The 16,314-nt window shown below is 39.4% G+C and overlaps 1 protein-coding gene across 2 annotated transcripts in view; it reads right to left on the bottom strand.

Annotated features, from left to right (window-relative positions):
- Positions 1-226: 226 nt before the first annotated feature.
- The window catches only part of LOC115727082, a 126,146-nt gene continuing 110,058 nt past the window's right edge, over positions 227-16,314 (bottom strand). Inside the window, exons 1-5 of one of the 2 annotated variants that reach the window (XR_004013649.2) lie at positions 3,928-4,159; positions 3,747-3,816; positions 1,556-1,665; positions 841-1,042; positions 227-478 (exon numbers count right to left, since the gene is read on the bottom strand). Coding sequence is in view for 1 of the 2 variants with exons in the window: in XM_030657246.2 (XP_030513106.1) it covers positions 347-431; positions 928-1,042; positions 1,556-1,665; positions 3,747-3,816; positions 3,928-4,000 (453 nt within the window). In the remaining variant the exon portion in view is untranslated. Of the gene's footprint in view, positions 479-840; positions 1,043-1,555; positions 1,666-3,746; positions 3,817-3,927; positions 4,160-16,314 lie in introns of those variants that run through there. The other variant, XM_030657246.2, reaches the window with a different exon arrangement.

The raw sequence follows: 16,314 nt of genomic DNA, 5'->3' as shown, positions 1-16,314 counted from the left end.
TACATAACGAATAAAAGTTCGTCGAAGTGTTGTCCCACGTTAATTGACTACGGATTCCTATATTTCGAATACTAAAGTGTTCTGATACTGAAACCATCACGGCAATCGAGCTGAATTTGAACTTTAGCTTCATCTTTGTTTATTTTTTCTATGGCAAAAGAAGTGGCCGAAGATGATGGAACATAATGCAGTTAAATTTCTATCATCGGTATAAATGATGTTGACAGAAATAAAAAACCATTGAACTTGCATGTGAACGTAGTTTTGAGCTCTTTGAGATTTACATATCAAAACAGAAAAACAAGAGAAAATCTCGATTCTTACAATTCAACTCCATTACAACAGGTCAAAGATTTCTTCGAATTAACTGCCACGCAAACTGATCAGCAGCCATTATCGCACTAGATGCCGCTCCAATTGAACCATCATACCTGCCACAAATGGAGGAAATGCACGCTAAAGCATTATCAACAATATCGGCATAAGGACACTTTAATTGTGTATGACGCTCACTTTGGTGCCAATATTTTTTTCAATCACTTAAGTGCTAAATCGGAAAAAAAAAAAACAATTACTTTAGCACCACTAGCGAGAAATTCCGGCGACCTCACCGGAGTTGCATTTAAATAATTGTTTTTCAAAAATATTAACACTTAAGTGATCCAACAACGATCACTTTAGAGCCAACGGCAAGAAATTCTAACGACCTCGCCAGAATTCACACTTAAATAATCATTTTAAATAAAATTGACCTTAAGTGATAAAAAAAAAATATTGGCCCAAAAATGAGCACTGTACATAAATATTGGCACTTGAGATGTCCTTTTATCTAGTAATATCTGATTGCTTAAAACTGAATAGTATGCTTTCACTCAAGTCCTAAACCAATTCTTTCTATCTGCTAAAATTCTTAAAACGAATGCTCACAGTGCCACCAAGATGAAAGCTGTTGTTTGCATGACAATCGCCCCTTCGCCGGCAGGATTTGATGCGTTCATGCATCTTGCGCAGAACCAATTCTCATGGATTGATGTGACAAGATCTGCAATCAAAATCACATCCAGTGAACATCAACAAATATATACTACAGCAAGCCACATCAAAGTGGATGTGCAAAGACTAGGTTGACAACATACACAATTTCTAGTGCATTTGATGCTTATAAGAAAATGCAAAAGTTGGATGAAGAAAAGACCTGAAATGGAGGGGCACACAATCTCATCCACACTCCCATGCACTTAAGGCACACAATCAAGCACTCAAGTACAAAAGAAAGATTAACTTGACTAGAAAATTGCCCAAAAATTGAGCAAGAATAAAAAAGACTACTTAGAAAATTGCCAAAAAATAAGCAAGAATAATATGACTTTGAGAATACTGTAACTTTTAATTTCAAATTAAAATGAATGAGCCTCTCTGTTCTAGCTTCAAAGAAGCTCATGGCCCAACCCTTTACAAGTCCACAAACTAATTGCACCCCTCTAAAACAAACAACCAGAAGTACAATTATCATAGTTGAGATGGTGAAGAAAAGATGATAGAAAGAGATATATACATTGGTTTGGCCCGATAAAAAAAGTCCCTGTCTGGAGCTTTCCACATTTGAGAAAATCAAGAAATGGCCTCATTTGAATGGGATCGGCCTTTATTCCTTCTTGTTTGGCACTACCATCATCAAAATCAATTTCAATATCTCAGATATTATATAGAGGGACTCATCAAAGAACAGGCTCGTACAGGCCCAAAATCATTGATTTTAAACACCTAAAGAAGCTGGCAAGACATGTACCTATCAACATAACATGGGTATTCAAGCAAGAGCATAGGTTCTGCTAAGCATGACTTTCAAACTGTCCCAATTCCCCAATACAGGATGCACAATAACAATGTAAACAAGATCATATGCACTTGAATCTGTGTTATCTATAAAGAACATTTAGAAGGACATGTTTTTGCAGGAAAGGCCCTCCACCACACTTGACACCATGTAGATATATCTGCATGAGTTTACTACACATCAGTATAGAACAAGTTGGTTCCTTCTCTCCCACAAGCAGTGAGCACTAATGACCCAACCAGCACATTACCAATTTCCTCAGAACAAATACTCACCCAAATGATTTCCAGACTGGGGAAAGGAAGAAAGACTTTACATTACATAACATCAAATTCCTGTCCATGATGAACAAACAAACAGCATAATGCATTTCAACAAGCAACCCATATTTAGATAGCAGCAAGAGTGAACGGCATTGTGCGGTTAATAGAGCAGTAACAAGCTTGACCTCCAAATCGAAAATCTCTCTATGGGCAGGAATGTCTGAAGATCTGACTCAATTTCCACAAGAGAAATCAGGGGAACTAACAATAAGAGAACTAACAATATGATCGTACAAAGGGAAGGATAATAAGAGCTAAACAGAAACCCATCTTCTTCCTCATATAATAGATGATAGATCATGGAAAATGATTTGGAGCCTTCAATGCCCACCAGAAGATTAACGCCCTTCGTATGGAGATTGTGCCAAATGTCTCTGCTGTTGGAAGAAACTTAGTTATCTGTAGAATTAAAGAAAGTGCAGGATGCTCAACTGTAGGGAGGAGGAAATTGTGGAGCACATGTTATTGCTTTGACCATGGAGTCAATGTATTTAATTATGTCTCTCAGGTTGGGTCTTCAAATTCCGAATTGGGCATGCAAACCTCTGACAGATGGTTGTTGAAGTTGCTCAATGAATGTGGATTAAAAGGTGAAGCAAATATATATAGAAAAATAGATGCGAGGCAACCTCTCAAGGAGGAGCTCCTGATCATTGAAGACTTTGCTTAAGTAAGCTCTACAATGGAGGTGTTCTTCCACATCAAAGCGTTGACAAAGACCAAGCAAACTAGAGAACTTCAGAAGAAAAAAGGGGAGGCACAGGTTAGTATAAAGCCTGAATATGGAGTAGTGTGGTGAAAATGAATTGTGATGGTGGTTTAATCATGAATCTGGTAAAGGGCGAATAGGAGTAGTTGCTTGTGATGAAACAGAAGTTTTGCGAGGTGAAATAGAGTTGCATTTCAGGCAAATAATGTAGAAGTTTTGGAATCTCTGGCAATTCAAAATGGTCTTCAAAAAGCTGCTAAAGAAGGTTGTAGAAGGCACAGTATTGCAACAGATATCGAGCCAGGTTTTAAATGGCTGATTGTTCAAAATTTCCCATGCAACTGGAAATCGAATTCATAGACCAGGACATCACGGACAAGAAGCTGTGAAGCCGTTCAAAGAATGGTGTTCGTAGATCAGCTAACCAGCCCGCCAATTGGGTATCAACTCATGCAAGAGACAGAACTCTCGAGGACGATTTAATGACTAATATTTCCTGTGCTTTACAGATTTCACTCGATGCTGATTGTAAAGAGAAACCACTGTGAAGTCGGTTTGGGCCAAAAAGATAATCATAAAAGAACCAAATTCCTCCTCATTATTTCTCTAGCCACATCATTAACCGTACCAGCCAGAGAACAACACATCCATCCAACAACAATTGTCAAAAAACTACCATCTAAACCACATGGATACATCTGAATTTCGCACAAAGAAACGAAAATTCCACTCCAAATTAGACAAGAACCTCTACCAACTCAAGTCTTGCCATTACAATAGCAAAATCCGAAAATCGGTAAACCAGATTGAACTCATTCAACCCGAACAGAAGATTTCACACACAGGAAGAAAGGAAAGGAATCGGTACAGGCCATACATGGTAGACAACAATCGAGATGGTCCAGTTGGGTCATGATTGAGTAGCAAAGCTGCCTTCAACGGTTGCCCTGCGCATCACAACCCAAAAAGAAATTTTAAACCATTCCGAGCATTCCCAGTCCAATTCAACTAAACTGGGAATGATAAAGAATCGCATCAAGCTTCAGCGCTCCGCTCACCATCACCAGACCCAACATAAGAGGAAGCCCACTTATCCCACGTCCTGTGCACGAAGTTCGTATCCACCGTCATCGTCACCCTCTACGGAGCTCGCTCGCTCGCTCTGCGCATCCTTACTCCACCATCTCAGTTCAGCCTCAGCCTCCTCCTCCTCTCCTGCGAAGAAGACGTACACGTCCCTCCACGTCACTCCACAAGAATGGTTGAATTGAAGCCCTAGTATTTACTATGTTTCCATCTCACATTATACGACTTTTTTTTTTAGTCAGACATATTAATACGAATTGACTGTAACTTTAAGTAAGGAATTGAAATATAGAGCTAAAAAAAATTTACCAAAAAAAAGTCCGGCGATTTCCAGAAGATAACGCTCTATACAGAGTCTCTAACAAGGGAAAAGAAGTCCGACCCAAAAAAACAAAAAAACCAAAAAACCAAAAAAAAAAAAGAAGGGGAAAAAGGAGAAGAAGCATCATTCATGGTACTGCAAAAATACTTTATCCCAGTAATAAGCAGCTTTTACACGATTTCCGCATCAGGCAGTTGAAAATGGGAGAGATAATACCACAAAAAATCCAAAATCGACACACTTATGATAAATTTTTCTTAAAATATTTTTTTACCACAAAAAAAAAATCGGTACACCTATAAAAATTTATCCCAAATTATTTTTTTATAATCAAAAACTCTAAACTAGTACATCCGTAATAAATTTACTATCCGTTAGTTCATGTTAAATTGTATTAAACCCATAAAAAAGCTCAAACTAATATAGGTGATAAAAAGAGGGTAAAGACCCAAACTAGTATATCTGTCAACTATCACATGTCATCCAATTCGGTAATTTGACGGATATACATGTGACAAAAAGATGGTAAAAATCCTAAACTGGTATGCCTGTTAACCGCCACATGTTATCCAACTCAGCAATTTGAAGGATATACATGTGATAAAAAGAGAGTAAAAATCCCAAACTAGTATACTTGTTAACCGCCAAATGTTATTCAACTCAGTAATTTGACGGATACACGTGATAAAAAGAGGGTTAAAACCCCAAATTGGTATACATGTGATATACATGTGATATACATGCAACTCAAGAATTTGATAGATATACATGTGATAAAAAGAGAATAAAAAACCCAAACCGGTATACCCGTCAACCGCCACGTGTCATCCAACTCGGGCCTTGTTTGGTTTAGCATTTAACAAAGGGACTTTGAAAAAATGCAAATACCTTTCGGTTGAAGGCCTTTTTCAAAATGAAAGTAGTGTTTGGTAAAATGTATTTTAAAAACACATTTGGAAAGCAACTTTGATGTAAATGTTATTTAATGAAAAATGAACTTTGTAAAGTATTTTTACTTTATGAAAAAAAAAAAAAAAAAAAAGCGGCGGCGACGGCCACCTGCGAAGGGCGGGCAACGGCCATTGGTGGGCGATGGGGGCGAGTCGGGCGACGGGCAGAGTGGGGGCCTGTGGGCAGAGGGGTCCCACGAGCCGGCGGCAATGGTCGGTGGCCGGGCTGCGGCTACGGCGGGAGGTGGCCGAGCAGCAGCTACGGCGGGCGGTGGCCCGGCAGCGAAGGCAATGGGTAGCGGCGGGAGGCGGTGGACGGCAATGGCCGGCAGCGGGGGCCGGCGGGTGGCGGCAACAGGGGGCGGGCGAGCCACTTGCGGCGGCGATGACCGACTGGCGGCCGGCCGGCCGTTAGCGGCGGACCGACCGGCAACAATGGATAGGCGGGTGGGGTCAAGAGAAGGTGAAAAAATTAAAATAAAAAAAAATTAGTTGCATTTCGCAAAAGTTCTTTAGTCCAAAGTACCTCTAAATATATTTTGGGTTAAAGGACTTTGGACATCATTTAAAATGCAATTGCATCTCCCCAAAGTGAGTAAAAAAATTAACCAAATACTAGTTGCATTTGGCCAAGAGACTTTAGAGCCTCAATACTCATTTCCAATGCTGAACTAAACGGGATCTCAGCAATTTGATGGTAAAATTTATCAAAATCTAATGGAGGGTAAATTTGTCACAAATGTACCAATTTGAGGTAAATTTTTCATAAGTATATCGGTTTGGGGTTTTTGGTGGTGAAAAAAATAATTTGGGATAAATTTATGACACATATACTAGTTTGAGATTTTTCTTGGTATTAACCCAAAATGGAATCATTGGCTACCGACTCATTCCTTTCTTCATCTTCCTTTTATGATTTTCCCTCGCAATAGAAACAAATGTCGGTTTAATATATCATGAAGAATTTCATTCGACCCCTAATGCGTACGATTTTTTCATGCCGCTCCTCCGAAGTTCTGTTGTGGGGAATCGACCTTCAAGAAATTCATTCCACATGTTGTAAGAAGGGAGTTGCCTAAGAGTTTCAAAAAAAATTCCAGGGTCGGTCGTTTTACACAACGAGACTAGGCTGATTTCTACTTGGCTTGAAAGTGAAAATAGTTGAGATGAAAGAAAGAAGTTTCATAGATTCTAATACTAACTCGCTTGTGAATGAAGCCTTTTAGCTTGCTTTCGATCTGGTCGAAGAAAGGGTGACTGTATCCGTTAGCCCCCGCATTTTTCCTTATGCGTAATGCTCTTGATTAAGGCAAAACAAAATAGCAAATCGGAGCTGTCGTTCTACACGTGCGCGTGTGCGAGAGATGCTTACCAAGGATGAAGGCCTATCCTAAGTAAATAACTGATCGGGACTTTTGCATGACCCATCCGTCGAGATGGTTGGTGTTCGAGATATAGGATATTTTCCTTAATTTTTCATATCTCTCATGAATATAAATATATATGTGTGTGTGCGAGAGTACGTACGCAGAACAGACATCGAGTTCATACTCTGATTGAATCGTCATGGCGTCGTGGCATGCTGATGGCTCCATGCCATCCTGACCATCACCGCCACAAAGTCGCCGACACTCCCACCCAGTTATTTTATCCCTCTCTTGACCCTTCTTTTATATCTTTTTAGGATGTCCAGCTGATCGGCAAGCCCTTTAGGATGTGGCAGCGGTGCCATTACGAGGTGTTCGAATCCGAAGGAATTCAATACACTTTCCTGAGGGTTTTCGCAAAGTCGGAAGTCTTTACTTTCCTTCTTCCTCAAACTTGTGTTTGACTTTTCTTCTGTTCGCATTGTGGCTATAATTTAGGAGGATACTGTACTTGTGGCTATTATCAAGGCAACTATTTCTACGCCTTCTCTCTCTTTATTACCTTATGAAAACTTTGTTTCTTTGATAACTGTCGGAAAAAAGTTTGATACCCTTAGTTGTTACTATGCTTTGCCAAGCAATATTCAATTAAGTACTCATCATCCTGATTATATATATATAGTACGAACCAGAAATGGAAGCATGATGGTTACTATGCAATGGTTATGAGTTGGTGAACAACTTGGTGTGATTACCAATTTTGCTCCACCTGAGGGAAGCATATGACTCTAGAGATCATGACATGTCTCAAGTGTCAAATTAGCTGTCTATTTTTATCCGGCAAGAAAAGAGTTTTACTCTATTTTTTGTACGTGTTTCTGTTTGAGATGCATGTATTTAATTTATTTGGAGCTATCTCATTTTTCAATTATTCAGCCATTTCATTTTACCAAGTTCAATGTTAGCCAGATTAGTCAACATTTATATGTTTCAATGCAGCAACAAGATGTTATTTGTACCAAATAGTTGGCTTTCTAGAGACCCCCACGACCGATCCAATAAGTCCAACATTGATTCCTTCATACATGTTGATTGGGCAATAGGCTCAATGCTTTTTTACATTTGACTTTTTCCTCTCTTGACTTTGGCCTTGCTTTTACTAAGTACTTTGCTTTTTCAGCCCTTTGGTTTTCATTCTTTTTTTTTTTTTCTCTTCTTTGCAATTTTCATGAGCACTCTAGGCCCTTGAGACTAGGGGTGAGCATGGTCCAGTCCGGTCCCAAGTATGGATCGGGAACCGGACCGGTAGTCCCGGTCCCCAAATTTTCAGGACCACGGACCGGATCGGGATCGGATAGGACCAAGACCATCGATCCAGTCTGGTCCTGGTCCTGGCCCGGTGGAACCGCTAATATTAGCTACTTATAAAAATCTAACTCTTTGAATACAATGTGCTTCAATTGCATGTTAATTTACAATCCATACCCTCGGTTGAATAAAAAAAAAATAAGTTGAAATATCATCATCTTGCTATGGAAAATGACATCATGTTAATGCTCTAGAAGTAAGGCTTCTAAAAAGAAAAATATGGAGGATCTTGAAAACAATGTAACCGTGTTATTACATGTAGTTTTGGCACAATAAAAGAAGATAAAAAGATTGAAGTAAATATAGGTAGTACAACATAGTTAGCCTAATACAGGAAATGCAAAAAGAAAGCCATTTTTCACAAGTTATTATGAATATGGAAAACAAAAACATTAATCAATCACAAACGGATAAAAAGTATAGAAGAGAGAAACACTAGGTTAACTAGTTCATGTTAACTGGTTCTTTTTTTCTTTTTTATTATTGGATTATTTTGTTTGAAATCAAACATTTTTACTTATTTTTATAATTTTATGAATCTCTATATATATTTTCAACGGTCCGGTCCGGACCAATCCTATCCACCATGGACTCGGAGACCGGACCGCCCGGGCATCGGTTCCATTTATTGGGACCGGGACCGAACCGCCCCCTTCAAGGATTGGACCAACCCGACCGGTCCGGCCGAGCCCGGTCCCGGTCCGATCTGAGCCGGTCCGGTCCAATTTGCACACCCCTACTTGAGACATTTCAAATTGACTTATTTTTCTAGTAAGTCACACACTTTGGCCCATCATGGGGAGGTGATAACCACTCGGGTTTTGAAATGAATGATTTCAAGCTCAAATTGGTTAGCAAAGTATATCAATATTTGGGTAGAAGAAAGAAATATTCTTCTTTTATTTTTGGGATGATTCGAGCTTCCATAAAGATTCACTTGAAACTACCACACAAAGGTTAACGCAAATAAAGGCAATCAAATCTTTTTTACCTTTTCTCCATCCGATTTTCAACTACGATCTCTTGTATTTGCCCCCTTGTGTGATGGTTTTTGAAAGGGGTATTTTGAATTTCTCCTCACTTTGGCTCAAATTGGCTAGCAAGGGATATATTACTTGTATGGGGAAAAGAAGAAACTACCTTTCGTCACTTCAACCTATGTACACATTGCAAATGGATCGTTTGTCCTAAGGCATGTATCTTGTTCGCACTACAATGAAATTACTTCTAGAGGGTGTCAAAAATGTATTTAGACTAGGTTTGCCTCTCATTCTAAAATTCTTGCTTTAGCCTTCAGTGATTTTTCTAAGCAACGATGACCACAAGGGTCAACGCAAATTGATTTTATAAGGAATGGCCCGTCCATGGGTATGTTTAACCTTAGGCCCACAGTCCGCATAAATTGAGACTCGCTGACTCCATGGAGAAGGAGCAATCTTAGGATAAAGAATTCTAATTGGAGGGTTTTTTTTTTTTTTGTGATGATTCTCCCGGATGAACCATTTCAGGATGTTCTTTCTAGGAAAGGACCTGCGACATTCGCGAACACGGTTTTATCTCCGGTTGGGACCTACATAAATTGAGGCTCACTAACACCTTTGGAAAAAGATGGAATCCAAGCGCGTGATCCGACTTTAAGTCCAAGATTCGCATCATTTAGCGGCTTAAAATGATTGGTCGATATAGATTCCTTTCATATTTCCACATTTGATAAGATATTTGAAGAGACCCTCCGGATTAGGTGCAAATAGAAAGGTCGGTTATGACACATTTATGTGTCATAGTTGGCTCAATCAATTTCTTGTTATTGAAGCTCCATTTTCCATTGCAAGGAAAGGAAGCTTCTCGAAGAGGCCGGGTGTAAACCCGTCCGGTTCTACGAGATCCTTCTTTGTTTTCGCTGAACGTCATCTTCAACCTACAATATTGACAAGATATGCACATGCATGGGATGTATGATGTTAACAGCTTAGAATTACTTGGATTTGCACGGGAAAAAGGACCCCCGGGGCCTCCGATTTTGTTCATGAGAAGTATTTTTTCACCATATCAGCATTGATAGGTATCGACCAAACCTAGTCGTCAATCTCAACTAAAATCAAAGAGCCATTGGAGAATACCTTTTTGACTACATAACGTCCCTCATAATTCGAAGGTGAATTTGCCTCTAGAGTGTGGTATGATGGCCGACCTCTTTTTCAACACCAAGTCATTGACATCGAATCGCCGAGGGCGGACTTTATAGCTAAATGACTTTGCCACTTATTTCTGATAACACTAACCATGGCAGATGGCTTGCAACCTCTTCTTATCGATCATGTTCAACTGTTCATATCTCTACCGTATCCATTCCGCTTAAACTAAAAATAAGATAAAAAAAATGACAAAAAAAAATAATTATAACGCCGAGGGTTGTGAGCCACGGGCGTCATCATCCCACCATCCCCAACCATGGCCGATATTGGGTGGGGGAGTGCTCGGGGGGGTCATCGAGCTTCGGCAAGGCCTAGCCATGGTTGGCCAAGGCCTCACCTAGCAACGACCACGCCGAGCTGTCATTGGGTGAGGCCGGCCTCACAATGGCTCTGCGAGGTCGGCCTCGCCATGGGTCCGTGAGGCGCCGGCCAGCCACGCCCAAGCCTCGTCGACCTCTAATGAGGCCTCGGCGACCCCTCCAGGCACTCCCCTACCCATCACTGGTTGCCGGTGATGGTGGGGCGGTGACGGCGAGGGCTATGAGCCCTCGCCACTACAATTAAAACGTTTCTTTCCTTTATTTTTTTTTTATGTTTTTGATTTTTTAGGTTATTTTTTTGTGTAATTTTAAATTTTTTAAAAATTAACTTATTTTTAAGTTTAAAAGTCCACGTGGCTGCCACATGGATTTCACGTGGATGTCGTGCGGCTTATTTTTTTTAAATTTCCATATAATTAATAAAAATATCACGTGCATTGTTTGGCCCGAATTGGCACTTGAGTGATAATGTTTTTTTGCCGAAATAGGCACTTAAGTGATCGTTTTTTCTCCGATTTGACACTTAAGTGATTCAAAAACCATAATATTCATATTAAAGTGAGCACCGTACACCGGTATTGGCACTCCATGTGTCCTTTTGCTGATTTTCATGCTACGAAAGAGGTTAGGAAAAGAGAAGGATATGTCCACGTCGCAATGCAATTTGCTCTAGGAAAATCTCCTATAAATTGCATTCTACCATGGACATATCATACTCTTTTCTTGACTTCTTTTGCAGTATGGAAATCTATCCTTCTAACGAACACACTCTCACATGCTTTTGATTTATTCCCCATAGAGCTCTTGACTAATATCTCGTAGACCTTTAGAGCTTCAATCATTCTCTCTTTGGGCGAATCATGTCTGTTATTGCGAGCATTCACATTTCTAAGCCTAGAAAATGAAGTGCTTACTTCAAATATTTGATTGCGGAGCAATGCGCGAACTTTCCGAGCTATCTAGTGTGCTTTCCTCTAACCAGTTCACGATTATATTGAGAGAAGGAGACTGAACACTCTTCTTGGTCTCTTTGATTATATCAAGAGAAGGACACCAAAAGTGCTAAAATTTGTGTATAACACACGCTTTAGTGCCAAAAATTTATTTTTGATCATTTAAGTGCCATATTTTTTTAAAAACGGTATTTTTAGTGCCAATCCGATTTGTTTGGCCGAAAATACAGCGTTGCCTTTTTTCATTAGTATGTTAAGCCGCCGTGGCTCACTAGAGAATCTAGTCAAAATTTAAAGTACGAATGATCGTTGAATGCCTTTCCCCAAAATAAGAACGCTAAATCATCCAATTGGAAAAACCCCCAATTTCAAACCCTAACCAGCCATTGAACCCAAATTCACACCCTATTTCGGTGTGCCCCCAAACAAATCAAACTTGCAAACAAAGGGCAAGAGATTCAGTAGTGGCTCAAATTCATTTCAACAAAGTAAAGAAGAAGGTGAGTGTTATCGTTATGGTGGGTTACCTTGTCCAAGAAACATCTTGGACTAGATTGAATCTTGCGAGAAGATTCCATGGATGCTCTAGGTATAGAGAAGGCTCGAAGTATAAATATTTCAAATGGGTCAATGTGAAATTCTCTAGTCGAGCGACAGAGGTGATATTGGAGCTACTTGAAGGATGACATCAACCCCCATCAATATTAAATAACTAGTTAGAGGATGTTGACTCAATGCAAGATGAAGTTAAGCATTTACTATCTCTAGCCAATCATTTGAAAAACGAAGTTTCAACGATGAAAATTAAAAGAAAGTGTTATCGAGTGTTATTGTGTTGATGTTTCTCGTGTAGCCTATTTTTTCTCAAACGTAAAGTGAGTAATGAGTAGAAGTCTTTCAATCTACCATACTTAATGTTGGAGTTGGCGAATACTTTGGGGACCATTGTTTCTCACTCTGGGCATGCCCACATGAGATTAGGAAAATGAAGTATGATCCGATGACATGTGACCCCTACGCACCGGATGCGGGGGTTCGGGGGCAGCGCCCTCGACATAAGTGTCCCGCTGCTTGGTCGGCGAACGGGGGTTCGGTTCCCCGGTGAACGGACGATTGCCCCGCTCGCCGGTGAGCAAACGAGGGTTCGGGGGTAGCATCGCCAAAACCTCAATGGGTTTGAGCTTTTGTTTAAGTTAACCCATTTTTTGAGGGAATAAAGGGGTTTCGGATAGATTAGGTTTTTGGCTCGTTTAGGGCATATATATATTTGCTCTTTTTTTGGCTAATTATTGTAACGAGTTGTGCGGCTGTAAATAAAAAATATAGTGAAATATATTTGCGGGACGTAGTCCTATTCCGAGGTGAACTTGGGTAAACTGTGCGTCATCTATTTTTCTTCTATTATCTATGCGATCGTTTTGAATTGGTTTATAAATGATCTCTTCACTTAAGATAATTGGATTATGCACTCGTATTGGGTAATTTATAACACTTTATGCAGTGTTATTGGTTTACTACGATTTTCGTATGAACAAGAGGTTTGGTGCAATCAATGATTGGAAATGGAATGTTGGAATCCGTTGGTTGTGAGCACTTACAAGTTCTCTTGCTTAGTTGTATATTCTCAACCTTGTTTGCTTAGTTTTTGCTTGAAATTTTTGGTTCGCTAGTAATGGTTTGCTGCAATGTTCGTTGTAATGGTTTGCTAGTTTGCTGCAAATGTTGGTCAAATGAAGGAATGGTAACAAGTTCGTGGGTAATTATTACTATGCCAAAAGTTGTAGACAACGATCATTTGAGTGCCAATTTTTGTTGAAAGTGATCGCTTAAATGCCAATCATGGATAAAAAGTGATCACTTGTGTTGTTCAAGTTTTTAAAAGTGATCACCGAACTGCCAACCGAAATACTCCCAACCCATGATGCTTGTTTGTCAACACACTTTGCATATACAACAAAAGAGAGGAGAAGAACACTAGAAGTGCCAAAAATTGTATACGAACTCACTTTAATGCCAAAAGTTTCTTTCGGATCACTTAAGCACTAAATTTTTTTTAAAATCGATCTTTTTAGTGCCAACTTCAATATGTTTGGCCGTTAATCCGATTTGGCCTTTATTCATTAATATCTTGAGCCGACGTGGCTTGCCGAGGTCTAGTCAGCATGTAAAACATAAAAAAGTAAAAGTTATAATAATGATGATGATGATGATGATGATGATGATGATGATAAAATACTTAGGTTGGCTGTGGCCAAGCGCTCGTTGGTGGAGGTCGTCGGGAAGGGTCGGCGGGGTCGCTTGGGCCTTCTAGCCGTGGCCACCATCGACAACGACTCGGCCACGGCCAACTTGAGCTTTTTCCGTTTTTTTTTGCTTGATTTTTTTTAGTTTAACATTTTTAATATCTTAGGTTTTTTTTATAAATGCCACATGAGCTGATTTAGAAAATATATGCCGGGCGACCTCCGGGTAGACTAAATTTTTCAAAAAATATGCCATGTCATACTGAAACATAAATTATGAATGGCACATAATCAATTTAGGCGAAATTTCTCGATTTGACGCTTAAGTGAGCTGGCGAAAACTTTTGGCGCTAAAGTGATGAATAGACATGAATGTGAATTAAAAGCAAGACACTAGTTCGACTCTGTACATTACTAGTGTCGATAATATCATGTTTCGATCACCCATCCGATGTTTTGACTTGTGTCTTATCCAATTATTAAGGCTAGTGAGATATTTCAAGAATTCGGCATTTATTTATTTAAGGCGGCATCCTCTTTATATTAACAAAAAGTGAATAAAAAAGCATACACCCAATAGAACCCAAAAGAATAAATATTGAAAGCACAGGACTAGTCGTAAAAAAAGCATATACCGAATAGAACCCAAAAGAATAAACGTTGAAAGTGTAGGACTAGTCGATCCCGTGCATGATACCTTAATTTGTGTGTTTGCAAGATTGTCAAAGATCAAAAACCACTTAGTATTTAGACTCTGTCGTAACATCCCAACGACATGGTCTCTACAAGAAACTTTGGTCTCATGGCAATCAAGAAAAGTCCACGTTTTCTACGAGTTTGGAAAAAAAATCCGTGGAAAGCGACGATAAGTGGCATTACCATACAGATTTCCATGGTTGATTTCTTGTGTTTTTCTCTTGTTTTCGTTTCCTACTTCCTTTTGTCCTCCTTAATTGCAGAAAATACTTGTGAGGACGACAATTAATGACAATATCTCCCACCGACAAATATCCTGTAAACCTAACCCATGTACTAAACTGAATTTATCACATTTGACGAGTCCAAGGTAGGACCTATACACATGGGATCAAATCCCCAACTGTCATTAATTACTTTCTCCGCCAACAATTTTCCTTTGCTGCTATGCTTTACATCCTTTATCTCTACTTTTGATTTGGGAAAAATTGTATAAACACTATAATTCTTGAAGTAATGGGCATTTGGTTCTGAACTTTCAATTGTCACTCCTAAACTTTCAAATTGTTTATAAACATATAAATAGCAAGTACACTAAACTTTATCCATGCATCAAATCATAGTCAAATTTCAGAATACAAGATGTAAATAGCAAAATACACTACACTTTATACAAGCTATCAGCAAACCATACTCTATGAAATTTTCATGTGGTTATACACATGTAAGCTATGTACCATGTTCTTCGAAGAAAAGAGAAATACAGGTAAAAATGCTCAAAAAAGCCCCAAACTACGTGTACTTTGGGTTTCATATGTATTTTTATAACTTTAAAAACATCAAATGTGACATTCTGAATTTCGCCCCATTCGAAGCTTATGAATGAAAGAAGTATCTATCGATGTATTTCAGCCAAATCTCGCTCAGCCTAATCACTCTAAGTTAACTAATCGAAGGGAAATGCTAACTTGGGATTATGTACATGGACTGAAGAACCTAACTGTGGATGGTACTTTGACCATAAGGATTGTCGAGGGAATATCTTGAACCATTACAGGCCGATCTGAAATTGGTCTTCGAACGGTTTGCTAGCGTTATGCGATTGGTACACGGGTGACTCCGTACAACAATTGTATAATTTGTGAATTTAACTCGAACCAATTCCTGACGATTGCATCTTTTGGAGCTAGCAATTGACCTTCGCAATTACATGGCAACCAAAGTCGTCACGGATTAAGTAACTCTTAAACGTGACATTTTCACAGGTCGATAAGCGTTACTCCCAAAAAGCCGCCCGTTAGTTTGAGACGCACTAAAATCAGAAATCGATTGAGTTCGAGCATTAATTGGACTTCGGAATTGGTCGTCGAGAATTCGAGAATCCAACGTACAATAAATTGGACGTCGTTTCACCGAGGTAAACTAGACTCGGGATAGTTCCGAAGGATTTGGAAACTTGCGAGTTCAACCGGAAAAGTGAAACGAAGATTTTACCCTTAACCCCTAATGGCCGAGAAGGAGGAAGATCATTTCCCCATGTACTCTTGACTTTTAGGATAAGATGACAAAATTAGATTTCCTCTTACAAGTCAACCCCCTTGTCATTCAACCTTGTCTTTCTCTATGCAATCTAGTTGTCTCTCAAGTTGTCCATCAAAGTACAACAAGAACAACTGCCACTCACTCTTACTATTCATGTCATTCAATGGTCATACAAGCTTGAGATTTTATGAGGAAGAGATAAAAGACGACAAGAATTGATCAAGATTGGAACCCTTTCAACCACTCTCACTATTCACATCAACTAGCCATTTCAAGTAGACATGGCCGGTTCCGGTTCCACGAAAAGGTGGAACCGGCGGTTCTGGGCGGGTTCCCGGGCCGATTCCGGTTCCGTTTTTTAATTTTAATTTTTAAAATAATAAATAATAAAATAAACATAATA

Source organism: Rhodamnia argentea, chromosome 3 (assembly GCF_020921035.1).
Source record: "Rhodamnia argentea isolate NSW1041297 chromosome 3, ASM2092103v1, whole genome shotgun sequence".
Classification (NCBI taxonomy): Eukaryota; Viridiplantae; Streptophyta; class Magnoliopsida; order Myrtales; family Myrtaceae; genus Rhodamnia; species Rhodamnia argentea.
Note: the sequence above shows the minus strand (reverse complement) of the source record. Positions and strands in the feature narration are given on the sequence as shown.